We start from the raw sequence: 25951 nt of genomic DNA on the forward strand, positions 1-25951 counted from the left end.
TTATCTTATTGATATAATAAGTTGAATCACTGCACTACTGTGAAGCTGTAATTATAATGATCTTTGATTTAATTCAGTAGAAAGTTCTTGAATTCTTCTCAAGTCATAACAGTATTAATACACTCAAGCTCTCTCTTCTTAATAACTCAAGTAGTTGCAGAGATGTCTTCAAGAAGGTTAACAGTGTATATTACTTATATCTCATGAGTATTATACTGGCTCAGATTAAGGCAGAATTTTCATTCAAGAGTACAGATAAAGCTGTGAAATTCAGATAAGATGTTTCTCTTATATCTCAGAAAATCTCTGATCTTAATCTCTCTATCTTTATAATAGATGTAGATGTGTAGAGGCTGCAGTGATAATAGAGCAGTTGAAGAGCTTATATTAAAATATGCAGTGAGTTCAGAAATCTCAGATTTCTGTCAGAGTAAAGATGTATACACTCTAGAGAATAATGTAGTATTTTCTTCAGAGAGTGAGATTGAGTTGATCTCAGCACAGATACATGAGGTCATATCAGTCTGTTAGAGCTTGACTGATTCAAATGTATAATCAGATTGAGTGATTTGAATTGTAATATAATGAAATCAAAGCAGTGACTAGTCAGTAGTATTATATAGAAGTAGTTATTTAAGAAGCTGTATAAGTGAGCTTGACTATCTTGCTTAAATAGTGAGCTTGTAGACTACAAGATTATTATGAGAATATCACAGATATGATACTTAGTATACTAAGAAGATTGTATGAGACATGCAGTAACTCTTATATATATTTCAGTAGAAGAAAAACAAATCACTGACTTCTTTAATAAGAAGTCAGCATCTAGCTATTCTATATAGATAATGAACAGATACTCTTCTCTCATTTCATAAGCAAGAATAGCTGAAGTGATACCTCAGCAGTGTCTTATTATCAAGAAAGAGTAATCTGCTGACCTTGTATAAAAGTGAAGTTCTCATATTCATCAATCAGATCTTTCTATGATACATCTGAATAATATCATAGAGTGATTGAAAACTGGTTCAGACAGGATGAAATCATCTGCATGAAAGCAATGAGCCGTGTGAAATCACAACAGAGTCTTGACGCGGCCGGGAGCGTGACACTGATGAACTGAAATCTGATATTTATCTGATTGATAATGAAGATGCTTCTAACATTGATGATCTGAATTTTACATGATTACAGCCTGTGAAATCACTGACTATATATACTCTGAGTCTTATTATGAGTAATCTTCTGAAGTTCTACAAGAATGCCATATCTCAGTCAGAGAAAATAGAAGATTATTAAAAGAAGTTTATATAACATGAGATTACTGATCTGAAGAGATATAATATATAAAGTTTAATCTCTAGATCTGATATTCTGAGAAGTGAATCAATTACTTCAGACTGTTAAGTGTTTCTTAAGAAAGATAGACTCACAGATCTGAATACTGATTCTGATGATATTCTTAGAAAATTATATTAAGTGATTTATAATAACTGACTTAAGAAGAATTCTAGAGAAGAGATCTACACTTCTGTCATCACTGATACTGTTAATTATATTCTTTTTACAATAGCAGTACTACATGATTGAATACTCTGTTAAGTGAATATAGTAATGATATATTTTTATAAGTATCTTATTAAGAAGATCTATATAAGATAACTTACTGAATTTAAGACAGATTCACTGAAAACACTTATCTATGTAATTGAGAGTAGTCTATACAGTCTGAACTCTGTGATGAAGATCTGATATAATTACTTAACAGCTCTGTTAAGTGATCTTGAATTTATAGTCAGTACTTATAATTCAACACTCTGATATTATATATTCAGATATTATCTCTATATAATAATCTATATTGATAATCTCAATATTATATCTGAAGCTTCTGAGAATGCTGATTGACTAGTGAGTATACTCAGTGAGAAATTGAAAGTCAAGAATCTATATCAGTTAATCAAGTATTTGAGTATAAAAATCAATTATTTAAATAAGAGAATTGATTTAATACATTATCAATATATTAAATATCTTGTTAAAGATTTCTATTTTAATGATATAGCTGTTATCAGAATATTAATAAAGAATGAATTCTGTATTAATAATTTCTCTATATCTGAGAAAGAGACTGATTTCATAATTCAGTGATATTAATATAATATAAGTTACTTGTAATATCTTGCAGTTAAAACACATTCTGATATTACTTATACTATCTTACTACTCACTCAATGAAATGTTAATTCTACATCTTAATATTGAAAAACTCTATTACATATTATACATTATTTGAAAGAGATTATGAATCTGAGTATTTTCTACAGATACAGTCTGTATGAGAGATTCATTTCTACTGATCTTTTTATTATTCTCAATTTCTCTGATGATTTCTACCTACTCTTCAACTACTCGAATTCTGATTGAGTCAGTCTCTTGAATAATAATAGAAAATTAACATTCAGCTATGTTTTTAAGCTTACAGATGATCTGATTTTATAATATTCAGTGAAATAATCTTATATATCTCTAAGTTTTAATAAGACTGAATATATGACTCTTAGTGAGGCAGTCTGTGAAGTAATATAAATTCAGAATCTTATAATTAAGCTTGACTTTATTACTATATCTCTGATACAGATTCTCACTGATAATAAAAGTGTCATAGATCTCATAAAGATGACAGTCATTACAGTCTGAAGCAAGCATATTGATACATGTTTTCATTTTTTATATTGACAGTTGAATCAGAGAGTTATTGATTTAGAATACATTCTCACTACTTAGATGATAATAAATGAACTCACTAAACTTCTAGACACTGTGATATTTATATAATTCATGATTTTGCTAGATCTTACAGGTACAAAAGTTGAGAATGTTTAATTTTACATTTGTATTTGGTTTTGACAGACTATCTTGGTGGTTTGAGTGTTTTTGTATGTGATTCTTGTTATCTCGAGGGGGGGTGTTGGCCCTTACAGCTGTTGCGGTTAGCGATTCCACTAGATCACGTGACCCACCACTATATTATGTTCCTGTAGATAGATCTATCAATACAACCTACAAAATCTAGGTAGTTGGCGGTGATGTCACGTGTTTGAGGCTCCGTTGAAGCTTCCCTCTTAAGAATATGTGCCTACTGACATGCAACTGCTCAACGTCCAACTCCATCCCGCCATGATAGCATTCTTGTAGGGAAGACACACTCGCTACGTATACTGACGGCCTCACACCTTCGACCTACGCTTTTAATCCAGCTAGCCTTAATTTTAACCCCTCCCCTCTGCGGGAACCGTTACTCCAAGATGCATCCCGCTCGGCGAGCATACGTCGAGGATGCCCCAGAGGTATACTGAACCCGGTCCATTGTTCCACACTTTGTTATTTTTATATCCCCTCCTATTCTGCAGGGAAATATTCCCAGAAGAATCCCTGTGAACAAAAGATCTGCCCGTCCAGCTCTTCCCATTCCTTACCCTAGCTTATCAGCGCCATGTCTGTTGAATCATAGGATACGAAGATGGGGATTGACCTAAATAATATCCGTAAGTAATGAAAAGCAATTATACCGTACCTCCTTTTATCTTCCCGATTCGTGACCAACATTGAACTAATATACTGTTTTCCGGAAACTTAGCTGTGGATCGAGACTATGATATGCCCGCTACCGCTGCGGGCATTCCCCCCGAGAGAGCGTCTGCTATCCTTTCGCAATTTTCCCGCCGCAGGAGAGCTGCTGCAATTGCAGTTCCCACCGAAGATAGCCGAGTTCGTGCCAGATTACGCGAACTTGGACATCCCATCACCCTCTTCGGCGAAGATGCAGCAGATAGACGAGACCGCTTACGTGAGCTATTAACGGATCTTGAGGAGCAGAAGGAGGCTGCCGGAGCTACTGCTGGCGAAGAAGGGGAGGATGTATCTATGAAAGAGGGAGGGGAGGACGAAGAGGAAGAGGAGGAAGGCGAGGAGGAATTTTATACTGAGGGCGTGCCAGAATTACTCCAGGCGCGGCAGAACATTGCTAGATATTCGCTACCACGGGCAAAAGCTAGAGTTGAGCGGCAAAAGGAAGAATCCACTATCCCACTACGGACACATATCAAGCATCGCAAAGCGATTAAAGAGAAGTTACAGAGCTTCGATCTTTACGGGTCTCAAATCGCGGGCGAGCGTCCAGTCAGCATTACTCGTTTTGCGCCAAACGGCCAAATCCTAGCTGCAGGAAACTGGGGAGGAGGAATCAAACTTCTCAATGTGCCAAATTTGGAAGAAAGGACCACATTGCGGGGCCATACAGATCGAGTTGGAGGAATTTCATGGTTTCCAGGCGCCACGAGAGCAGAATCTAATGTATCGGAGTCCTCTGTTAACATGGCATCTGGAGGAGGCGAAGGGAACGTCAATCTTTGGTCTCTCACTCAAGATACCCCATTAACGACATTATCAGGTCACTCAGGACGCGTCTGTCGTGTAGAATTTCATCCTTCGGGAGACTACCTTGCGTCTGCTTCCTACGATACAACTTGGCGACTTTGGGACGTTGCAACCAGTACAGAACTTCTCCTGCAAGAAGGGCACTCTCGAGAAGTTTACTCGTTAGCATTTAATCCCGATGGCTCCCTGCTTGCCAGCGGTGGTCTGGATAGTTATGGACGTATCTGGGACTTACGTACCGGTCGAACAGTGATGATTCTGGAAGGGCATATCCGAGAAATATTCGGTCTAGATTGGGGTGCGGACGGATATCGTATGCTCTCTGGCTCAGGTGACGGTTGGGTCAAATGCTGGGACATCAGACAGGTGCGTTGCACGGGCGGGGTAGGGGCCCATCGCGGCGTCGTCTCGGACCTCAGGTGGTATAAAGGAACTGAATCAGCAGCTTCACATCTCCCATCCGTTCCACTACAAGACAAGAATGCCGTTGCAATCGACAGTCCGGCTACCCCTTCCACGCCAGTAGATGGCCAATCACCACCGCCGCCACCCTCGCAGCCAGTACAGCCAAAGAAATCTGGCACGTTCTTCGTATCCAGTGGCTTTGATAAGAACGTCAACGTGTTCAGCGCGGATGACTGGTCACTCGTCAAGTCCCTGAGCGGGCATTCTGGAAATGTTCTTAGCGTCGATATCAGCGATGATGTGAAATGGATTGCAAGCTGCGGCCACGATCGCACGGTGAAACTCTGGGGCATTGATGGATGATTACCAGTTTACGATGATCTCAGAAATGAACTGACCTTAAGTCAAGTCATCCTTGAATCCTACTCATACAATCCCGTACCAGTGAGTTGGGGGGGATAATACTCCGCATCCTGCACGACAGCCATTTCAACCCGCGCAACTACAAGGGACCCAGTCATCCGGTCCTTAATCGTCGATGGATCTGTTCAATGTTTGGTCATTGTTTACTATTATTGGACGCATAATGCAGGCGGTTCGTCGACACATGTGACCGTCACGCGTACCTACCAGAGAGGTATCAAAGGTCACGGACGGGGTGGTTGCGCACGGGAAAAGCAAAGCGAAGACGATAGGCGGCGACTCTGAACCCTTTGACCCATCTCAACAATTACACAGTCCATAGCTCTGTATACTTGAGATTTCTAGGCTAGGAAAACATCACCTGGGATATACTACGGTCGAAATCGATGAGTGCTGAAACAAACGAGGAAAAACGAGCCCCCTATAGTTATAGTTTATGATTGCGTAGAAACTGCACATAATGAGCTAGCTAGTTCATGACAATATGAAATTATTTGGAAAGTACCCTGGTTTCTTGCGTTCGTATGTACAGCATATGTACAAAAATTGGCCTTGAAACAAAGCCATTTAGTGCAATTTTTGGGTTGAGTAACTCGTGTCCACAAAGGCAACGCGATACGGAGTATACAGCGTAGTGAGGGTATCCAGATAAAAAAAAGATCATAACATGTAAAATCAAACAATAGCAGTCAAACCATACGCCTAGCCAAATGCAATCATTAAGCTTAACATCGTTCGTCATCGTTAGTTGGAATTGGAATATGTGCAAGAAAATAAACCAAAAGCAAAAATGTCGACTTCAAAAAAAAAAAAAAAAAAAAAAAAAAAAAAAAAAAAAAAAAAAAAAAAGTATATATAAAATAAAGTAAAATGGCAAAGTAAGCAAAACCCTCAATGTTCAATGTTCACTCAATGATCTCAAGGTCTATAAGCCGGCAACTCCACCCCATCCCTCTCCGCTGCCGCCTCCACCTCTGAAAACAACAACGGTAGCGACGGTGGTGGGCCAAGGGGTAACTGCAAATAGGACGATGACAAAACCTCAAACGACGGCCTGCTTGCCCGGATCGTCTTCGTGCAACCAGCGCATTCCACTATGATCTTCAAATCCAAACCATACCTACGCCTAACGATATTGCTCACAAAGCTGGGCGGGAGTGACGGTGTGCAGATGATGTTTAGAAGCTGGGACACGTTGCACGGCTGGGGTTCCAGGGGGATGTCAAGATTCGAGCGGTCGACGACGGTTGTCTGGTCCACTCTCTCGTCGTCGGTTCGGCTGAAGGTCGAGTAGGCACAGATTGCTGTGCGGATTTCGATGGTTAGTCTGAGACTGCGGAGGCGGATGATGGGGACGATTTTGGTGGTGGATTCGTCTGGGAGGTGGGTTGCGCTGAGCAGGATGGGGATTGTTTGGCCCAGGATTGCCTTGCTGGGTAAGCGGGTGTAGATTTTGAAGGCTGAGCTGGGGAGTTTGGTTCGAGAGGTGAAGGCGGTGGCTACTTTTTCTTTCATGGTTGGTTCGTAGTTTTCGAATTCTGGGAGGATCTTTTTGCTGTAGACTTTCCAGGGAAATGGGATGGATAGGACCGTTACCGCTGGTGACTGTTCTGATCGATGGGGTATGAAGGGTAACCGCCTTTCTGCGGAAAGGTATCCCGATACCAAACTGAATGACGAAGGGCGCTCGAGCTCTGCAGACAGCTTGTATTGTATTCGGCAATCTACTGTGTATGAGGCGAAAAACGGGGTTTCGTAGTAAAACGTTGGAGGAAGAGAGTGATCATTGGGACCCCGGAAGAAATTATCCTTCGTCATTTCCATCTTGTGTGGGAAGACAAACTGGAACGGCCATTCAAACTTTTTGGAGGTGGAAAGGGTGTAATTGCTACGGAACAATTGCTGAGCGTAGGAAAAGAACTGGACCTGGCTAAAGTATTGGGAATTCTGCCCTGATTTCTTCAGGGTCTTTTCCTTTCCAGAGAACCGAATGGTGATTTTTGATACCGCTTCATCCTCCGACGAATCTAGAACGACTTTTCCCTGAATAATGCAGCCGGGGGACCACACAGCTGGGGCGCTGTCAAGCACAATACGGAGTGCGGGCATAGTTTTTGACTGACTTTGGCAGCGTTCCTTGGTGAGAATTGTTCGATATTTAAGTCGAAATTCCCGCGGGAGCTAATATATTTTGCTAATCACGCTCGACCAAGGAAATGAGCAAGCCTGGGTGTTCAACTTGCGGTTTCCCCAATGTATGTTTATAATGATTTCCAGGGGAGCTTTATTAATTAGTAGTTTAAGAAGCCTCGAATGACAAGGCTTTGCGAGTATCCCCAAGTTCCAATCGTGGAGCTGGCCGTATCTATCGAGGACGGTTTGAGAGGTATATCAAGACAGCCTGACAATAACTAAAACTGCCCATATAGGCTCCGCTGGGGTTTTATATCGCTGCAGCTGAGAAGAAGGATGTTGGATGCAAGAGAGAGCATTCAAGTCCCGTAAATAAAGGAGTGATATATATATATCGTGCTCCTCGCGTCTTCGTATAACCAACCAAACCCAATAATTAGCACTTGGCGCTCGGTTCGAAACTCCTGAAAGTTATTTGATGTATCAAGAATCTCACGGAGTCTGCCTGAGTCTGCCTCAGCAATGTCGGTGACGTCATAGGTGATATCTCCCGAATGCCAGGTTGATAAAGCCGCAATCCGATGATGCTAGCTATCTTACCCTGTAACTCGACTGGGCAGTAAATATTTAAGCAGACGCAAACCCCGTGACTCGGAAAACAGCTGCTGGTATATAACTACTGCGGTATAATAGCCTCATGGGGGGCTGTGCCGCCGTTGGGGGGGGACAAGCTTGGTGGATGTTCGCTTGGCCGGAAGGATTGACTAGGACAGTATAGGGCTCATGTTGGATCCATGGATGGGTGATAACGGTTGCTCGGGTCTGGTGTGTGCGGCCAATCACTATTTTATTGAATGCCTGCGATGATCATGGATTGTCTACCTTTTTGTTAATATTTAATCATTTACAGCGTAAGGGGAGAAAAACAGAAAAACAGAATTTAGACCGGTGAAGGATGTAAGCAATGGTTCGACGTGTAGCAAGAAGAATGTGGTAACGGTAGCTCTACCGGTTGATCACTAGTGGGATAGAATTTCTGAGTAGCAGCAGGAACAGGTTCAAAGAATATTGAGAAGTTGTCAAAATCAGGATGGAAACCAGGGGTATTTAAGGCTCAGAGCATTGAACGACCGGTCTCAACGTTGACACCACCATCAATGAATGACATATCAGATCATATGAAAAGGAACAAAACCCAACTAGTTAGCTAACGCCTAGTTAAACCTAAATATTATTCATATATCATGATCATGAACACGTTTTGCCCCGGGCGATAGGCGCATTGTATAGCAAAGAAAAAAGGAACCATCTACTCATACTCCCAAGCGACCGATTCAAAATGTGAAAGAAATAAGAAGAACCAAGGCAAGGAAACAGTGCAATAATCATGCTGGCCACCCTTCCTCCCCTATACAGTTTTGACACCCAATACTAATCTTCATCCCTTCCCTGACCAACACCCAATCCTCTGTCTTATGCGGCAGAACCCCGCGGTTCTTCATTTCATTCGTCGCCGCCTCAAACCAAATCTCCTGCACACTGGGCGGACTCCTACTTTCCTCCCCACTCCCATATACCTTAGACGCCTGCTCATCGTTCCTACTGGCATCCCAATCCGCCTGCATATTCCGCATGAACTCCTTCCGCATGCTGCGCTGGTTATTGCCCCGTCCCTTCTCAGCGGCGAAGAATTCGGCAATGCGGCCCAGGCCGGAAGTGGTGAGCAGCATGCTGATCCACGGATCGCAGGGCATGTGAAAGGGCGGCTCGGGGGAAAGGGCGAATCGGAGGTAGGTGACAAGGAGGCGGATGCAATGGTGGGTGGACACGAGGGTCGGGGTGTTGGTGAATGGAGGGCTACTGACGATTTTGGCTTGAAGTTTGCGGAACATTAGAGTGCGGTCAATGGGCTGGATAGCGACGGGGAGTCGGCCGGCCTTATATGTGGCATAGAGCTTGGATTGGAGTTCGTAGCGGGCCTGCGCGTAAGTTTCGAGGAAGAAGAGAGTGTAAAACCTTGGGGAGTTGTTATTAGTTATGTAGTTACAACAATAGTATAGTGAAAAAATGAGGCAGGTGGGTAATGACGAGGGGGAGCAAATCATCGAGTGTTTTATATAACTCACATGAGGGGCGTAAGCTTGAATTGCAACTGCGCTGTGCCGCCTTCATGGCAAACCTGAAGGTCTTTCTTGGAGGTAAATGCTGCTTTATGAGTAGGATCCCGCAAGTATCTATCCAACACACTCTCTGCGAGATAGTGTGCTAGTTTCGAACACACCTCCTGCCTCCTCCGCAAGCTCCACAGGTACCTAAACGAATACGCATATTGGGTGCGATTTTCAATCTTCGGTGGCGGGAACAGATCCGAAAGAAGAATCACATCATCCTCCGGCTCTCTTGTATATTCTTTTAATTCGTTGATCGGCGATGGCAAACTCCCATGCCTCCGCAATCGTAGGTATTCCCGCGATATGGCCTGTTCGTGGGCATCTATGAGGGTGTTGAAGGCTCGGGAGGCCAGTCTCAAATTAACCACATCCTGCAATCGACAACGGCCGAAGATGCTGATCAGGATCTCAACTGGGAGCCGGTCCCAGCACGACGAGGTGACGACGGGCGGAATATCATCGTCACTACGACAAGCAAACTTTTTGGTCAGTGAGCTCAATACCTACCTACACGAATAATAAATATGTGAACGTAAGATTCGTTTCTCAAGCTAGTTCTATCTCATTGGAACGGAGGATTTTTGATATATGCAATTTCTTAGAGTCCTTTGTCGGAGTGTTACATACCAATGGTTTTTCTTGAGATATACAGCCTTTGCCCTGTCGATTGCTGCTCTGAATTTCCCTGCCCGCATCTCGAAGCTGGACGACGAAGCGGCAGTGGTGGGCGAGGGGGGAGTCTGCGGGCCAGGATGATGCGGGCAGTTCTGGCGGCGGGCGCTGGGTATTTATGGTATCGATCGTTCGTTATTGGTCTACTATGCGTATATTTCAAGGTCTCGCCCCTTTTGCTTGTAATGGGACGTATCAGACCAAGGTAATTTTGCGTTTCCTTAGGTATTACTAGTATTTGTATTTAGAGGGGTGTTTCTCTTGTTACATTCCCACACAGGGCAAGGAGATAGAAAGAAAGAGACAACGAGTCAAAGACCACAATTCTACGGATTTATTTATACCCTATTTATTCACTAAATGGTCCTCGAAGCCAAACACAGCAGAATGGACCGACCCCAAAATGAAACACTCCCACTGTCATGCCTGAAACATGCTGAACGGGACAGCTCATTTACGCAACACCAGAGGATTCAGTAGTTATTCCCGTATATCCCTGTAAATTCATACCCCAGAACCATCTTAGTTCGCCGGGATACTCCTGAGCCCATTCATCGGCCCGTCCCATATAAAAGCGTAGCCATCAACTACCCCTTCATCGGCATCCTCCAGGTGTATTCGACATGGCTCCACCTTCAAAACTTCCACCATGTATCCCCGTAGTCTCCGAGCATGTAACGGCGATTCAACATAGAACGCCTTTCCTTGTACCTCTGCGGTTGAGCATCCGTCCGTCAGTGCAAGATGCGCCTCCCACAACATGAGCTTGTATCCTAGAACTTTGGCTCTGTGAAGAACGGGGGTTTCTTCATCGCCTATGACCGCTGCAAGTTTATATTCGTCGGCAACAACGCCGTAGACGAAGTACCACCCCTTCTTGGGTCCATCGTTCTGCCAGTCTGCTAAATACCAATCAGCGGGAGCGTAGCATACAGATCTTGTTGATAGATCTTCGGCATGATAAGTTATTAGACCAGCGGGCTTAGAGCTATCGTTCTCCTTTTCTTCTCCAGACATATCAGCTCGTGAAGTTACTGAGCTAAGACGCCAACAACAAAGTGAGGCTCCGATGGAATGGGTGGTATATCTTGGGTTTGGAGTCGTCACACAGAGGCCATGACGCGCGCTTTGCGCGATGGGCAACTAACGGTGAGACGAGTTTGAGAGCCGAGAACCACTACTCAATATAATGCTAGGATCAGCAAGTAGTGAGGTGGGCTCGATATATGATCAGACACCCTCGTCGATGTTCGTCCGAGAGAACCTGCCCCTAACGGTATGATAAATGCAGGGTCATTGAACTCTCTGACAGCCTCACGGAAGTCGGAACGGAGTCGGCGGATGCTTTATTTCAGAAAGCAAGGCACATTCTCAGCCATTTTCTTTCTCTCCGGTGTCAAACCTACGCAGCGTAATGCGAATCAAGTTAGAGGATGCAAGGACACAAGAATAATTGTATATAACTGGTTGTCGTCGGCATTGTTAGCCGGAGAGATGGGCGGGGGTCTTGGCGCTGATTATGTAACTAAAGCGGCCTCTAGTTATAAAATAAATAAATTTTGCGGAGAAGTGACGGAACTCCGCGACTCTATTCTCACAACTCCGCCAACCCATATCTCCTGGGTTGATTTCGCAAACCGTTTGCTCTGTTAGAAACTTGAACAGGACACACTGGAATTTAGTGAGCTGCTACAGGAGATCGAGAGATTGGCAGTCAGCTCCCTCTGTTTATCCACCAGCCACTTGCTGGGTCGGGCGAATATGCCGAGGACGCTCCTCTCCTCCGCCGCCGCCCTTCGGCGAATAGGGGCATCTCCAGCACGTTCTGTAACGCGCAATACTTCTTTTCCAGCTGCCAGAAACAATATATGCATATTCTGTCAGCATAAGACATGGCGACCGTCCCTCGCGATTCGGAATTTCCATGACTCTCGCAGACTATTAGCCGGTGCCAATGCGAACCCAGCGTCCAATCCGCCCCCGAACACCTCCGCTATATCCGAGCCACCTACGTCCCAGAATGCCGAGAAAAACTCGACAGGTGAAGCTGACTCTCTGATCAACAAACCCCCAGATATCTCTACCCACTACTCCATCTTCCCCAACACCATTCCCAACCCACCACCCAAGGGCCCCTTCGACATCTCCGTTCCCGACCTCCGACAGGAATTTCTGCGCCTTCAAGGCCGCGCACATCCTGATAAGTATCCGCCAGGCCCAAAGAAACAGAGTGCAGAAGCACTCTCCGCTCGCATCAATGAAGCATACCGTGCTCTTTCTGATCCATTGAGCCGTGCCCAGTATCTTCTCGCCTCTCAGCACGGCATCGACGTGACAGCGGAAGATGGTGCCAAGGATCACCCTCAAGATATGGAGACGTTGATGCAGACGCTTGAAGTCCAGGAGATCATTGAGGAGGCACAGGATGAGATTATCGTTGCGCGATTGAAGGACGAGAATGAGGAGAGGATTAAGGGATGTGTTACAAGCCTGGGGAATGCGTTTAATCAAGGTGATATTGAGGAGGCAAGAAAGCAGTGTGTGAGATTGAGATTTTGGTATAACATTCGAGACGGGTTGCGGGACTGGGAGCCTGGAAAGAACCTGAGATTGATACATTAGTCAGATTACGGGAAACCTGTTTCTATTTCTTTTTGTTGTTCTGATAACTATCTACCATGTTAATGCATATACCATTTGAATAGAACCTGAGGGATGATTTCAGCTCTGTTCATCGGTGGCGGTTATCCCCTTTTTGACATGAAGACTTGTTAGAACAAACCACCAAGCTATGTCTAGTCCTCACATATTTGCAAGAGAATGATATGATATATCACCGGCTAGTGCTGGATCTGGAACCCTTCACCGCTCCATCCGTAAACTGGTCCTCGAGCTGCTTGACGGGGTCGGTTTTGCTTTTTCTGCTAATCTCGAAGTATCCATTTTTCTCAGCGTGGCTCCTTATATGTAGGAACACAAACATCAGAGCCAACTATTATGAGACGGAACACTCTGCATTTAAAATATCTACGAGGGGGTTGGCTTCTATTTGTAAGATGAATCTCAAATAGAGCCGGCATATCTACCCTACCCTACCAGCAGGTTAAAAGCACACCGTCCTTAGCGGACATGAGCCCGGCCTAAATAACCAAGTGGGGCATCCACTTTGTTCCCATCCACAGGACAGCAATCGGGCATCAATCAACAACTAACAGCACCAGGATGCAACTTCACTCCCCAGAATGTAGCGCCGCAGCCCAATCACCCTACACAAGGTCAGCCAAATAAACATCCATTCATTTCCCACTAGCAACGAACTACACTAACAACTAGGAACAACTGCAGTATTTAGCCCACATATGGCTAAGCTAGCTGGTGCGGCTGCTGTTTGAGGATTCGTTCGTTCTTCCTGCCGAACGCGCCACGTAGCTAGATCCAAACAACAGCGGTAGAACTGGCTCCCATCAAGCGACTGGCTGGCCGCTTATTCATGACGTCGTGGAGCAGCAAATTGCACCGCTGGGAAGGGTCAGGCCTGCGAGAGAGAATGGCGACCCGAGCAGCCCTGAGCGCAAAGGCGGACCAAGCATCACCATCACCACCAACATGAGTGCCCCGAATGATCTGAAAAAGAAGGCGTGAACACATATCTCAAGCCGGGCACACACACAAAAATGCGAGCCCTGCATTTCCGCAGAACTATGTACCTAACGGAGCGGCTTTTGACCGCTTAAAAATGGGGTCTCAGGCGCCCTTATCCTCTTTTTCCCTGGGAGTTTCAAAGAGGGAACCCGAGCACCATTCATTTTAGTGGTAAGTTAGTTAAGTTATCGCAGATGGGGCTACTTGATAGCCTGCCACGACAGCGAGTTAACTGGTTGCCCTGCTTCACAAGCGGGTTCCGCTCTGTCTATCAACGCCTTCCCCGTACGCACTGTGGTGGATGCCTGTGACGTTGTCTCTGATGCGATGACTGCAGGTGTTTCGATGAACTAGCGATGAGACTGTCGAGGGGAACCGGGCATAATTAACATCACGCCTGCTGTCCCCTTATTTATGGAAGCAGGCGTGGTTGTTGTTGGGCCGACCAGAGGAGAGGCGACGTTGCTTCGCTGTATATATTTATTGATAGCGAGTGCAGGATAAAGGCTCTCAAGCCTTTGCTTGCTCATCGTGATTTCTTTTCACATAAATTCTCTTCGTTTTTATTTTTATTTTTATTTTTTCCCACCTTTTCCTGACAGCGCAAAAGGAAAGGGGAGTTTGTATTTTACGAACGACAATATTGCGTGCGATTTTTTGCCAGGACATATTTTACTACTTTTTGATGTCAAGATGACAGCTCCCTTACCAGACTTTCATAGGTATGTTGAAAAAAGGGTCATATACACACACACCTATACCGTGATAAGGCTCTCTCTAGCACCCCTTCCGATCAATTCTGCACTTTTTGTGGCATTAGCTCAACTACACGCGCTCAAGCGGGCTTTAACATATAAATCCACTCTGCAATGACAGACTTCCCGCTGACGCATCACTCTTCTCCATCATTGGACACAACAGCATTGTTCATTCGCCTTCCTTCACATTCCTCGTTGGGCCAGATCATACAAAACTCACCATCCAGTCTGGCCTTGCCAAACATGTCTCCCAACGCCTCGATGAGTTAATGAACAATGGCCACACGCGCGAATCGCGGCACCGGATCGCAGTCCTAGAGGAAGAAGATGTCGAGACCTTCGTCGGTTTCTGCGAGTATGCCTATACGGGAGACTACACAGTGCCCAATCCGAGAGTCACCCCCATTGGACGCAGGGATAGCCAAGGGAATGCGGGAATGGCACCGCCATTAGCTTCTGCTATTCGACCTCCGGCACCATCTCCGCCCGTCACACCCCAGCCAGGAGAAGAACCGCAGGATATTGCGGCAGGAGGAGGGGAAGGAGAAGGCGTTGCAGCAGCAGGAGGAGATAAGGTAGAAGAACAAGATGAAGACGGGAATCAAGCAGGGGACTCTGGCAAGGGGAAGAAGGGGAAGAAGGGGAAGAAAAAGCAAAAAGGAGGAAAAGCAGCTCAGGACCTTGAAGAGGGTGCAGCAGCTAACATGACGCCTCCAAGAACACCACCCCAAATGACGGGGGATCAAAAGGATGAAAACGAGCTGGCGCAACAAGAGGCAGGAGAAGCAGGAGCAGAAGAAGCAGAGCCCACGAACCCCGAAGAAATAGCAGCAGCAACACCTCACATCCCTCCATCAGAAGCTGTCTCCGCCGCCCCCGACTGGTTCGACTTCGAAGCAACCCCGAAACCTGAAATGCCCAAACTTGGTCCAGCCTTTCAGGGCTCCTTCATCTCCCCTAAATCCCGTGGCCTAGGCTTGTGGGGCGAATTCGCTTCCTTACAATACATCCACCACCAGCGCACGTCGGGCGGTATGGCCCTTCCCTCGCCCCTCTCTCGAAACACCCCCGGCTACGGCATCGCAGTCTCCGGCAACGAACCAGCCCCCTACCTCCTCTTCCACGCCAAACTATACGTCTTCGCCACGCGCTTCCTAATCCCAACCCTCGCCCAACTCACCCTAAAAAAACTCCATCGAGACCTCGTCTCCTTCCCGCTCTCCACGAAAACAGCAGACCATCTCTCCCCAACCAGTGCCGCCGCCGTTATCCAGTTGCTGCACTTTACATTCACGAGAACCAAGCGCGATGACCCGGTCTTCTCGCTGACGAGCCCGGATCCGAACGCGCACAGGCAGAACGAGCTGCGGAAGTTGGTCACGCACTATGCTGCGTGTAAGGTGAGGGAGCTGGCAAGCTACCAACCCCCGACGCCCGAGGCAGCTAGTATGGAATCGATGGATATGATGCAAATGGGTTTCAGGGATCTACTGGATGCGTTGGGAGAATTGGCATCGGATTTGGTGTATCGGATGATGTGAAATGAATCCTTTTGGTCCTCTTGTTTTTCATAGCTCTAGCATTTGCCTTTTCTTTTTTGGTTTTACTCTTTTCTCCAAACTTTTCTATCTCACCGTTTTGCGAAAGAAACAGGGGAGAGGTGGTAACTAAAGGGGACCGGTGGAGTTCTCGGATTTTCGTTTTGTGTTTCCTTGTTTCCTTTTTTCCTTTTGTGATTTTTCACTCCTCGCATACTTTTAGCCCCTTAAAACCACTCCATTTTGTTGACCCTGTTTACGAATTTACGACTATCATCCCCCTCCTACGGATTAATATATATAAATCTTCCCTACTCATCTAATCACGCATATAGCATTTCAGCGTCGGCGTTTTGTCTTTTTTTTTCTTTCTTTCTGGACTCTAATATCTCGTTTTTGGCTTGGTCTCAATTTGTATTTTCCTCCCCGTGGGTTTAAGAAAGTCTGTCTCCTTTCCAAACATTATTTTTTTGTCACCAATACTAGTACGTCGGCTGGGCTCTCACCCCTATTTCCATTAGCCCGATTTCGACGATGTTGATCTATATATATATCTATAGTTCATGCTTCATTTTTCTATATTCCTATGTGAATTATCCGTCCATATTTACTTAAATTGACACATATCATCAACCTTGGTAACCTTCCTTTATTTCTGCCATGCCACGTCAACCGGAGATCATGATCAGGTATGCTGTGCTTTATTAGTTTTCTAACAGTCGAGGTAACAAGAAAGGAGCAGTGTCCAACCCCCCTGCGGATATAACTGATCCAGATCTTAGTATAAATATTCTACAAACTAGCCACTAGCGGGCGTAGAACAAGGATCGGAACGATTTATTGCTTTTACTTGCAATCTCAGCAACATGTAGCAGAACACCCTCTGGAAGACAAGGCACCACGAAATCAGAGGGAGCTCAGACTTCAGGGAAAGTTTAAAAGGAATAAAAGAAAAAAATCGTTGGCAAAAATCTTTCCACTTAAAAGGCTAGCTACCTACTCAAAAAAATTGTAAAAAAGGGCGAGGAAGAAAGAGGACGCTGTGAGCGAAAGATAGAAAAACTGGCTCAGATAGATAAAATTAAATGACAGGGGAAAATGAAGAAAGTAATAGCACTGATTTGTTCAAAACACACGAGGCCATAAAACAGAAACGGAATTGGCATGCAAGAACGGAAGTGAGAGGAATGGAAGACAGGGAAGGAATTTCAACAACAGAGAGACAAGACGTAAATATAATGTAATAATGAAAATGATGTAGTGTAAGGAAATCAGGAACTAGGAAGATAGGATTAGAAGGGAAGGAAAACATTCCAATGCGAAACATGTGCCAAAATACACAAGATTTCTTTCTGGGAATTCAGCGAGAACGAATATGAAACATATGAAAGATAGAGGGCAGGAAGGCATTCTAGCTGGCAAACTCATTTACTTTGTGCAAGGATGATGCTAGAAAGGGGTTACCTAATGGATGGAAACGCTGGATGGCGATGGTTAAAGGTTGAGCCGACTGTGATGATTGGATGGCTGTTTCCGAGATTCGCGACGATAAGATCACTCACTGGAATTCGTTTTCTTCGGAGTAGACATGTTGTCGTGAGACGAAGTGAAGATGATTTATAGAAAATTAAAAAAACATTATTATATATAGAGGAGATATATTAGGAGGTTTAAAATCCAAATGGGTTGGATGGTGCTAGTGGAAAGTGAAATTATAAATCAGTACAAGATCGTTATGAGCTATGCCAGATAATTGTATGTAGGATACAACAGATTAAAGGGAAGTTTCAACTTACTGGCCTGTGAGAGATTTGCCTTGAGCCCGGTTTGTTGCGGCGTGAGCTTCACATCCTTTTGCACGCCGAAACGAACGGGAGGCGGAGGCCCTGTTTTCTGTGGCTGTAGCGGAGCAATACTAGGCTGCTGCGGGATCGGCGGAATAGGGGGCGGGGAAGGGGTAAAGCTGGTATCGCCTCCAAATCCATTCACACCAGTGCGCTGCGGGTGCATTGACTGGGGAAGAGCCGAATTGACACCAGTCTGCATGGGCTGCATGGGTTGCATAGGTTGCATGGGCTGCTGCTGTTGCGGTTGGAAACCCGGGAACCCAGTTTGCTGCGGCATTAGTGGCTGTTGGAATCCTTGTTGCTGGTCCATGGTCTGCTGCGGCCCGTTCATGAATGATTGTGGAGACTGGAACCCATAGTGCTGTTGTTGTTGTGGTAGTGGTGGTGACATCTGGTTTCCAAATGAGCCCATGCCGGTTTGCTGTGGTTGTGGTTGCTGGTTGAATTGTGGCTGGAACCGCTGCTGATTAAGCTCTGCAAGGCTGTGGCCAGGTGGAGCAATGTTAGGCGTCGAAGGCGGGAGGCCAGTGAGTTGGGGTTGTATAGGAGGAGGACCAAAACCGCTGTTTTGCGGGAGGCGTTGGGGTGCTGATAGGGGTCGATCTGGTGGGGGTGGAAGAAGAGATCCTTGAGTCGACATTGCCGGTGGCTGTGGTCGCTGTCTTGGGGGCATTGGTTGTAGCTGTGAAACGTATCCAGTCACCTGGGGTTGGAAAGTTGCTTGAGGTTGTTGCTGTTGGTGCTGGCCCAGCTGGGCAAAGAAAGACGGATTTGCTCCAGTTTGCTGCGGCTGCTGAATTTGCGGTGGGGGTTGAGAAATAGGGGGTTGCGCAGGCTGAGGCAGAGAAGGTGGGTGTTGAACCTTAGTTGGTTGGAGAGGAGTTGAGAGGAGGGACAAGTCTGCCAACGCTCCTACAGGAGGTGCAGGTTCTGGCTGTGTCGCCGGCGCTGTCTGTGTGGTAGCTGCGGGAGCTGGGGTAGTTGATGGGGCAATCGAGACAGCAGTCTGTTGAGGATGCTTAACTTCCCACGCGCTATCTTCAAATCCTTGCGAAACTTTATCTTTCTCAGGGCCAGTAGATTCAGGGGCAGCTTTCGGTGAACTAGGTTTGGCCGAATCAGTTTTACCTTCAAAAGCCTTCGGATCCACTACGTCGCTAGTCTGGACGGCGGGAGCCGGACGACCCTTGCGGGTATTGTTGCGGAGAGCTCCTCCAGGACCTGAAAACAGCCCACCAGCTCCGTCTTGGCCGTTACCAATCACTTCTTCCCCACCGAAGCTGACCATTTTAGATTTGCCAGTACGATTAAACTGATTATCGAGATATTTCATAACGCGCAAAATATCTCCCTCCTTCAAACCTAGGGTACGTAGTGTTTCTGTAGTGATATCCGGCAAAACGCTCTCATCCATAGAATCCTTGTTAAAGTTCTGGGCGTAACGTTCGCACAAGTGAGGCCCGACACCAGCCTTGAGGAAAAAGTCAAACCAGTCATACTCATTTGATTTTACGCTTGCACCGACTTTCCCAGCGTCGTTAAGGCGGCTTCGACGTCGGATGTGGGAAAGTGGTTTGTCTTCGTCGAGAGATTGGCCAGTAACCGTCTCAACGTATTCGAGGTCATCGACAGACATTTTCGATACGGGGACGGCAATTTTCACTCCATTCTGCTTATGAAGATGAATTTTACCCTCGGCAAGCCCGATGAATTCGGCTACAACAGTAAAGGTTCCAGTCCTGTCGGTCCACTTTCGTGTTTTCAAGGGATCCGGTTCTACAGCATTTTGTTAGCATCTTTCTTAACACAATTTCAAACCGAGGGCAAGATTTGAAGGAGGTAAACCACGGCATCACTTACTTGGTTTTGACCTGCTATCGCGCTTTTGTCGCTGTGAACGATGGTTACTATTTTCTCTAGGAAACAAACTACTACCTCTCTCAGGAAGCTCTATGCCTGGGCCTACCTCTCCGCCACGCGAGTCACTGGAACCATGGCTCTTTGACTTCCGTGCAGTCTCCTTCGTCAGCCGCGATTCCTCAAGCCTATTTTGTTCAATTGTGGACAGTCCCGCATTCGTACCCCTTCTGCTGGGTTCGTCTACCGTCATCACTCCAGTCAGTTCCACGTAGCTGCTGGGAACGACCCCTTCCCTGCCGTTTTTCAAGCGCCTAACCATCCACCACTCGTCTGACTTGCTGTCGTCTAGGATAATAACCTCGTCACCCACGGCAACGGTGACTTCATCGTCTCCTTGAGCCATAAAATCATACAAGACCTGGCCCTTTTTCCGAGCGCCTCCAGTACCAGCCGCAATTACTTCTCTAAGGCCTTCAGCCTTATATCCACCAGCAATCTCGCCTAGTGCGGAAACAATCTCGTTGGCGGTATCCTTTGCGCCAGCATGAAAATCAACACTTTTGCTAGGCCGGATAAGATCCAGAAATACGTGCTTTCCTTCAATCGAATAGTGAGTAAGTTTATCAGCCGTCCACTCCTGATGTGGCCCATCAACAGACTTCTCTGGCGAAATAAAAATTGTTCCCGTGTGCATATTGATCCCTAGTATCGTCGGCATCTTTTTTCTTTTCCCCATTACGGAAACCATTTCGCTAATATTATAAATATGGTATCCGGATGGAGAAATCGCGGATCGTTGCTCACGGAACTCTCTAGATCTGTAAGGTGGAGACGGCTGGACGCCATAGGGTTCCTCCTCGCGAAGAGGAGCATGTTTTGGCCGCGGTGGAGAGGTATCGCGTGGGGAAGGTAACTTGGGGGATGGGGTAATTTGCTGAGACGGGTGACGTCGTGGAAGAGCTGGTGGCGGTGTAGAATCTTCTCCGTCTGATTCCTCTGGGGTGTAAGTTGGTTGTCGGGTTGGTTGCCGTGCGGAGGATGCTTCTGGAGGAGAGGGAACAGGACGAGGCTGTTCCGACGATACCGAGGGCTGGCTTTTGTGGAGGATTCCAGCTAATGCAGCCGCGGGACTCGCATCCGTGCTGGAGGGGGATGCTGGTGTTAATGCTCCCTCGGACTCTGTCTCAACCGATCTCGCCGGAAGTGAAGGAGGGGCTGTCCGGGTTGGTCGGTTGGCCGCAATATCCTCCGTTATCTCAATATAATTGGCAGGCGCGAAGCCAAAATCATTGTTAACGCCCACCAAGGTCCAGTCCGGGTCCGATGTGTCGTAGACAGTGAGCTCAGCGTGCTCCGCGAACGACACTTCTTCATCCGTTTGGCGGGTATAATCGTAAAGAGCCTTTGCTTTGCTGATCGGTTGCGCCTATTGTATTGCAACGCCGTCAGTTCGTTCAACACGCTGGCTTTAGAATGCGCAATAAAGTAGGACATATAAACCCCGGTAAGGGAGGGGGGATGCTCAACCCACCCCCACCTTCCAAATTTGTATGTGCCTCAAGAGATCAACGGGCAAAGTGAAATAAGGATCAATATATTTACCTCCTCAACATAATTATTTGGCACCAATCCAACTGGTTCTTCCTCATCGTCCGCTGCGGCCTTCTTTTTCGTCTTCCACCAATCGTCCTCGGCGCTCTTGTCCATTACATATAACAAATCCCCTTCACGTATTTCAAGCTCATTTTCCGCCTGCGGCGTATAATCATACACCGCAGTGTAGACCCCTAGAAATCCCATAGTTGCTTTCCTTGGCCTCCACTCCGATTACTCGTCTGATATACCCCCTTGTTAAAAGCGAATTTGATTAGACGGTCGATAATATCTCCGATTTTGGCCAGCCACGAAAGGTTCACTGGCCGTTCCACTGCGACGGATAATATTTTAATTTGCAGTAGTGGAAAGGTGCCGAGGAAATGGAGATTGGGGACGGATAAGTTGGATGTCTGTGAATTTGGATAACTAGAGGATGTCAAACCTATCTATGTCGTCGCAGCAGCCGGGGAGGGGGTTACGAAAAATGGAAGTGGTATCGTCAGGAAGAGAGGAAAGGTTCCATTCGTATGTTAACCGAGAAGGGGAGCGGAATAGGGCACAAAGACACCACCCTCTGGGTAGTTATCGAATGGTGAACATGCAGGTGGACTGAGATACAAATCGCTGTTGCTGCGTAAGCGCTATGGGAGCGAGAGGATGAGGGCAGGGCACGGCGTGGATTCGAGGGGACGGCGGGGAGATGGCAGCGCTCTTCGAAGAGATGGCTAGGCAAACGGAGCTTTTGCAGCCGGGTAGTTGTAGATGTTCTGTTCGGCTGTGTTGTGATTCAGGCACAGTTGGCAGCCAGCCGAAGGAATCAGTTGAAGTTGACAGTTGAAGGCAAGGAGTAGGGCTGTGGAGGAATGGCCGGCCGGTGTAAGTTACGTTACAGGGGTGATACGGAAAGTACCGGCGTGGGGTGCTTCTGATCTGGGCAGACTAGTCGCTGGATTACGATACGGTACGGGCCATTTGTCATGTCCCCATGTCTCAACGCTACTGCTAGGTAAATGTCCAACGAAGGGAATTGAATTTAGTGGCTCTAACGAGAATTGGAAGAGGACGAAATTACATATACATAAATGGAATTAACAGTAGCCCACTGTATTATTACAATCACCATAGCTTGCAGCTGAGAGACCAAATTGCAAGGTACATGTACATTACATACATACATGTTACATGTACTCCGTATATAGACACGGCCCCCGTATAGACGATGCCACGTGACATGGACATCGAGAGGGAAACGGGGCTAGATCTAAACTCAGTAAGCTCAGCCACTTTGCCCTATGGTACCCGCTAGTCCCAAATAGTACAACACTAGTCTTAAATAGGAACATTAGGATCTGTTTAAGGAAAATGATTCCATTTTGTTTTTAGTAACATAGTGATGTTTTTTTTTGATCTCTTCTATTTGAATAATGAGAATAGCAAAAAACAACTATATCAATTCATGATCTTTTGATAGAATTATTTTTTATTTTTTATTTTTTTTTATTTTTTATTTTCATCTCTCAAGTGGTGAGTGCGGAGTACAAAGTGTCAGCTCAAAAAAGATCAGGTAAAACAAACACAGTGATGTTTTTGAATAAGATTGAAATCATTCAGATCTCTTCTATTATATTGAAAAATCTTCTAGATCAATATATCAAACCTCTGAGTATTAATATTAATATAAAAAATCTTCATGGGGCCAGGTCAGCATGCCATCCAAGGATCCTGCTTAGCACTAAGAATTTTTAAGGTGTAACTTTGTTACTGGCAGAAAGTATTCCCATTTCTATTTACCAGAGTTCTAAGGGAGGTTAATAATGCCTGAACAGCTTAACCAATAATGGTGTATTGTTCTTAGTGCAAATCAAAACTTTTGATAGGATCCTCCGTTGAGATCCGGCGGATATGGGACGCAGGCGGCAGGAAGTCAGTGGCAGCTAGCAATATCTATTCTCATAGAGATTCCAGTGGATATGAGGAAGTAGTCTCTGTATCTTCTAAATATTAGAGCAAAACTCTCACATAAGAGATTCTAATATCACTCATCTTCAAATTATAGTATCTCAATCAATCTATATCATTAGACAGTTTCTATCATAGCACAAAATGAAGTTAGAGAGATAAAGAATCTAAATATAATAGTTACATATGATTATATAGAGTGTGGGACAGGTGACTGCAGTGGCCGCAGCAACTACCAGCAAATTATACCCAAAAGGCGATCGTCATAGTTCTTCTTTGTAAGTCTCATCGCTGCCCTCTTCCTTTCCATGGTCATCCTGATTCCTCTTTCCCTTCCCACTCTCTTGTTTCTTATTATTACCTCCATCTTTTCCTTGTGGTTCCTCAACCTCATCCCCATCAGCAACAAGAATACCACGAAGTGTAGACCTCCCGTTCGATTCAACCATTTCCAATTTCCAATCCTTTCCCCCCGCAATGTCCTCTAGACGCTTCTTCACCTCCTCAATTTTGTCCGCGTCAAGGTTGAACTTCTTGAGCTCTTCCTTGGACATCTTATGTATCTCCCCAGCCAGGCGTCTGGCGACAACTTCAATCCTCTCTTCCCCAGCGGAAGCAACTTTGCCCTTCTCAATCCGCTTTCCTTCCCTTCCGACAAGCTTCATCGCACCAACTTCGATACCCCCAATGACCGGTAAACTCTCGTCAACACTCTTCCCTAGGTTCATGATATCTTGTGCCTGCTCGTGGAGAGCCTTTGCCTCCTCGAACTCCGCAACGTCATCTGGTTCAATAATCTCCCGGCATACGATGGGGTTCGGATCATCCTCTCTTGGAGGCTGGAATGCGACATCGTTACACAGCCGCGGGGTATAAATGATCATGAGGTAGGTGCATGTCGAAACCTCCTTGATCCAGCCAATGCGATCCGTCGATTGCGGATGGCAGTGGAACTGGACCTCGATCTTCCGATTCCTGCCAGTTATGTCGCATATGGTGCCATCCTCCAGGTGCTGCACCAGGTATCGAGAGTCACCTTTGGCCTGAAGCACCGCTACCTCCGTCGCAGAGGATTTTTTATCACCACCAGACGACGATGAAGACTCGCTGCCACTACCACCCTTTCTATCCTTATTGCTCCCTTTCTCGCCGCGGAATCTTCCTAGGACATAAGCATGCGTGGCAGGGTCTTCAACAGGCGGATAAGCGGGTACCCCATTCCCTGGCGGCAGAGCATGAAACTGCCGCACCTGGTCCATATAGCAAAAGGAATATGACCACCATCCCGCAACGTAGTACATACATCTTTCCTTCATGTCGCTAAGTAATTCCAAGCCGCGATCAGCGGCTCGCGTAAGTTCTTTCTCCTGCTCGGTGGGGGATGTAGCCGCATCTTCTGTTTCGTTGATCGTCGCCACTCTAGGTAAGGCGCAAAGGTATCGCCCTCCATTTAGAAGCATTTCTTCATATCTCTCAACCCCCTCCTCGCGGAAGGTTGGCCGCTCGTTTTCGTCTTCTTTCTTATCATCGTGTAGCGGTGCCTGCTGCCGCGATCTGTCTAGGTGAACAACGGAAGAGTCAAGGGGTGATGGTGATGCAGAGGATAATGAAGTAGTTGCGGCATTTTGTTTTGAGGAGGATCGTTGATTCGCTAATGTCTCTTGTGCATCCGAGGCGAGGATGTATTCGAGAGGGAAATGAACTTCAAACTGCATTGAAGAATCGTTTTATGTATTAGCCTGCACCATATAAGAGCGAAGAGAGAGTCCTCACCTGTGGGAACGCCAAAACATCATCATAAACATTGAAGGTCTTCTCACTTCCCAAGCCTAAGGCGGCATAAGCCAGTAAACTCGAGAGCGCCAGTAGGGAATGCTGCCGCATGGCTACTCTCTCTTCTCTTCTTTATTATTCCTTGGCTTTTATTTTTTTAAAAAAAAGAGAGAGAGAGAGAAAATGCTTCCTTTATTCTTAGTACCGGGGCTTTCGCCTCCGTATCTAGTTTATAAAGTACCGCGATTGCCGTAAGTCCAAAATCGCAAGCGTATGTAGTTTTGTCCGCAAGCTAAATATCGCACGCCGCCAGATAAATAGTAAGCAGTTCGGGATCGTCCCTCGGGTTCACGACCTGCGGGTGGTCAAAGAAATCATAATGTCCGCCTAGGAAGGTTTCTGTTCTATCGTCGTAGTTCAAGCCGCGCAATGAAGTTGGCCTTTATTTATTCACGGTAGGGTAGGTAAATAGGCCGTACGCTTCGTAGAGCGGGCTAGCTAGGCTTGCCGGGAACGTCGATTCCGCCGTCCACCACTATCGAATATGGCTGGGCTGAGGTGGGAAACTGGAACGCTGTAAAAAAGAGCGTTATCTTCGCAAGTAAGTCTGAATGCCCAGTTGCAAAATAGTTGGTACGAAGGGAGGGGAGGAGTTCGAGAAGCTTATCGGCGGTTTCAGCCGTTGAAGCTTTCGTGGCATCAGCGAAGTCTTGGCATTCCGCTGGGTTTGTTCCACT

General features: G+C 46.1%; 8 protein-coding genes across 8 annotated transcripts; 3 read left to right on the forward strand and 5 right to left on the reverse strand.

Moving 5' to 3' along the window:
* Positions 1-3103: 3103 nt before the first annotated feature.
* Positions 3104-6070, forward strand: BDCG_08063 (serine/threonine-protein kinase PRP4). The gene is made up of 3 exons (XM_045423831.1): positions 3104-3347; positions 3512-3545; positions 3638-6070. The coding sequence occupies exons 1-3, from the start codon at positions 3306-3308 to the stop codon at positions 5203-5205; spliced, it is 1644 nt and encodes a 547-aa protein (XP_045272687.1). The 5' UTR covers positions 3104-3305; the 3' UTR covers positions 5206-6070.
* A 113-nt stretch (positions 6071-6183) lies between these two features.
* On the reverse strand, positions 6184-7374 carry BDCG_08064 (uncharacterized protein; the record flags this gene model as incomplete). Its single annotated transcript, XM_045423832.1, has 1 exon — positions 6184-7374. The coding sequence occupies one exon, from the start codon at positions 7372-7374 to the stop codon at positions 6184-6186; it is 1191 nt and encodes a 396-aa protein (XP_045272688.1).
* Positions 7375-8783: 1409 nt separating this feature from the next.
* BDCG_08065 (F-box domain-containing protein) lies at positions 8784-10264 on the reverse strand (the record flags this gene model as incomplete). Its single annotated transcript, XM_045423833.1, has 3 exons — positions 8784-9414; positions 9525-10034; positions 10197-10264. 3 exons carry the CDS (start codon positions 10262-10264, stop codon positions 8784-8786), a joined length of 1209 nt encoding a protein of 402 aa, XP_045272689.1.
* A 168-nt stretch (positions 10265-10432) lies between these two features.
* Positions 10433-11771, reverse strand: BDCG_08066 (uncharacterized protein). Its single transcript, XM_045423834.1, has one exon. The coding sequence runs from the start codon at positions 11256-11258 to the stop codon at positions 10764-10766; it is 495 nt and encodes a 164-aa protein (XP_045272690.1). The 5' UTR covers positions 11259-11771; the 3' UTR covers positions 10433-10763.
* BDCG_08067 (DnaJ domain-containing protein) lies at positions 11756-13192 on the forward strand. The gene has a single exon (XM_045423835.1). It carries the CDS (start codon positions 12003-12005, stop codon positions 12861-12863), a length of 861 nt encoding a protein of 286 aa, XP_045272691.1. The 5' UTR covers positions 11756-12002; the 3' UTR covers positions 12864-13192.
* Positions 13193-14576: 1384 nt separating this feature from the next.
* On the forward strand, positions 14577-16182 carry BDCG_08068 (uncharacterized protein; the record flags this gene model as incomplete). Its single annotated transcript, XM_045423836.1, has 2 exons — positions 14577-14605; positions 14760-16182. The coding sequence occupies 2 exons, from the start codon at positions 14577-14579 to the stop codon at positions 16180-16182; spliced, it is 1452 nt and encodes a 483-aa protein (XP_045272692.1).
* A 526-nt stretch (positions 16183-16708) lies between these two features.
* On the reverse strand, positions 16709-22506 carry BDCG_08069 (cytoskeleton assembly control protein Sla1). The gene is made up of 5 exons (XM_045423837.1): positions 21489-22506; positions 19993-21312; positions 19887-19917; positions 17976-19802; positions 16709-17875 (listed from the first exon to the last, which is right to left on the reverse strand). Exons 1-5 carry the CDS (start codon positions 21684-21686, stop codon positions 17850-17852), a joined length of 3402 nt encoding a protein of 1133 aa, XP_045272693.1. The 5' UTR covers positions 21687-22506; the 3' UTR covers positions 16709-17849.
* An 854-nt stretch (positions 22507-23360) lies between these two features.
* Positions 23361-25946, reverse strand: BDCG_08071 (misfolded glycoproteins degradation protein Yos9). Its single transcript, XM_045423838.1, has 2 exons — positions 25215-25946; positions 23361-25150 (listed from the first exon to the last, which is right to left on the reverse strand). Exons 1-2 carry the CDS (start codon positions 25323-25325, stop codon positions 23705-23707), a joined length of 1557 nt encoding a protein of 518 aa, XP_045272694.1. The 5' UTR covers positions 25326-25946; the 3' UTR covers positions 23361-23704.
* Positions 25947-25951: the final 5 nt, after the last annotated feature.

The sequence above is a fragment of the Blastomyces dermatitidis genome, assembly GCF_000003525.1.
Source record: "Blastomyces dermatitidis ER-3 genomic scaffold supercont1.10, whole genome shotgun sequence".
Classification (NCBI taxonomy): Eukaryota; Fungi; Ascomycota; class Eurotiomycetes; order Onygenales; family Ajellomycetaceae; genus Blastomyces; species Blastomyces dermatitidis.

Coding starts and splice junctions, on each gene's coding strand:
- BDCG_08063 (XM_045423831.1), top strand. CDS start 3,306: ATGCATCCCGCTCGGCGAGCATACGTCGAGGATGCCCCAGAG. Junction 3,348..3,511: donor ACGTCGAGGATGCCCCAGAG/GTATACTGAACC, acceptor GTTGAATCATAG/GATACGAAGATGGGGATTGA. Junction 3,546..3,637: donor GATTGACCTAAATAATATCC/GTAAGTAATGAA, acceptor CCGGAAACTTAG/CTGTGGATCGAGACTATGAT.
- BDCG_08066 (XM_045423834.1), bottom strand. CDS start 11,258: ATGTCTGGAGAAGAAAAGGAGAACGATAGCTCTAAGCCCGCTGGTCTA.
- BDCG_08067 (XM_045423835.1), top strand. CDS start 12,003: ATGCCGAGGACGCTCCTCTCCTCCGCCGCCGCCCTTCGGCGAATAGGG.
- BDCG_08069 (XM_045423837.1), bottom strand. CDS start 21,686: ATGGGATTTCTAGGGGTCTACACTGCGGTGTATGATTATACGCCGCAG. Junction 21,313..21,488: donor CAAATAATTATGTTGAGGAG/GTAAATATATTG, acceptor GCAATACAATAG/GCGCAACCGATCAGCAAAGC. Junction 17,876..17,975: donor GGCAAATCTCTCACAGGCCA/GTAAGTTGAAAC, acceptor ACTTTCCACTAG/CACCATCCAACCCATTTGGA.
- BDCG_08071 (XM_045423838.1), bottom strand. CDS start 25,325: ATGCGGCAGCATTCCCTACTGGCGCTCTCGAGTTTACTGGCTTATGCC. Junction 25,151..25,214: donor ATGTTTTGGCGTTCCCACAG/GTGAGGACTCTC, acceptor TCTTCAATGCAG/TTTGAAGTTCATTTCCCTCT.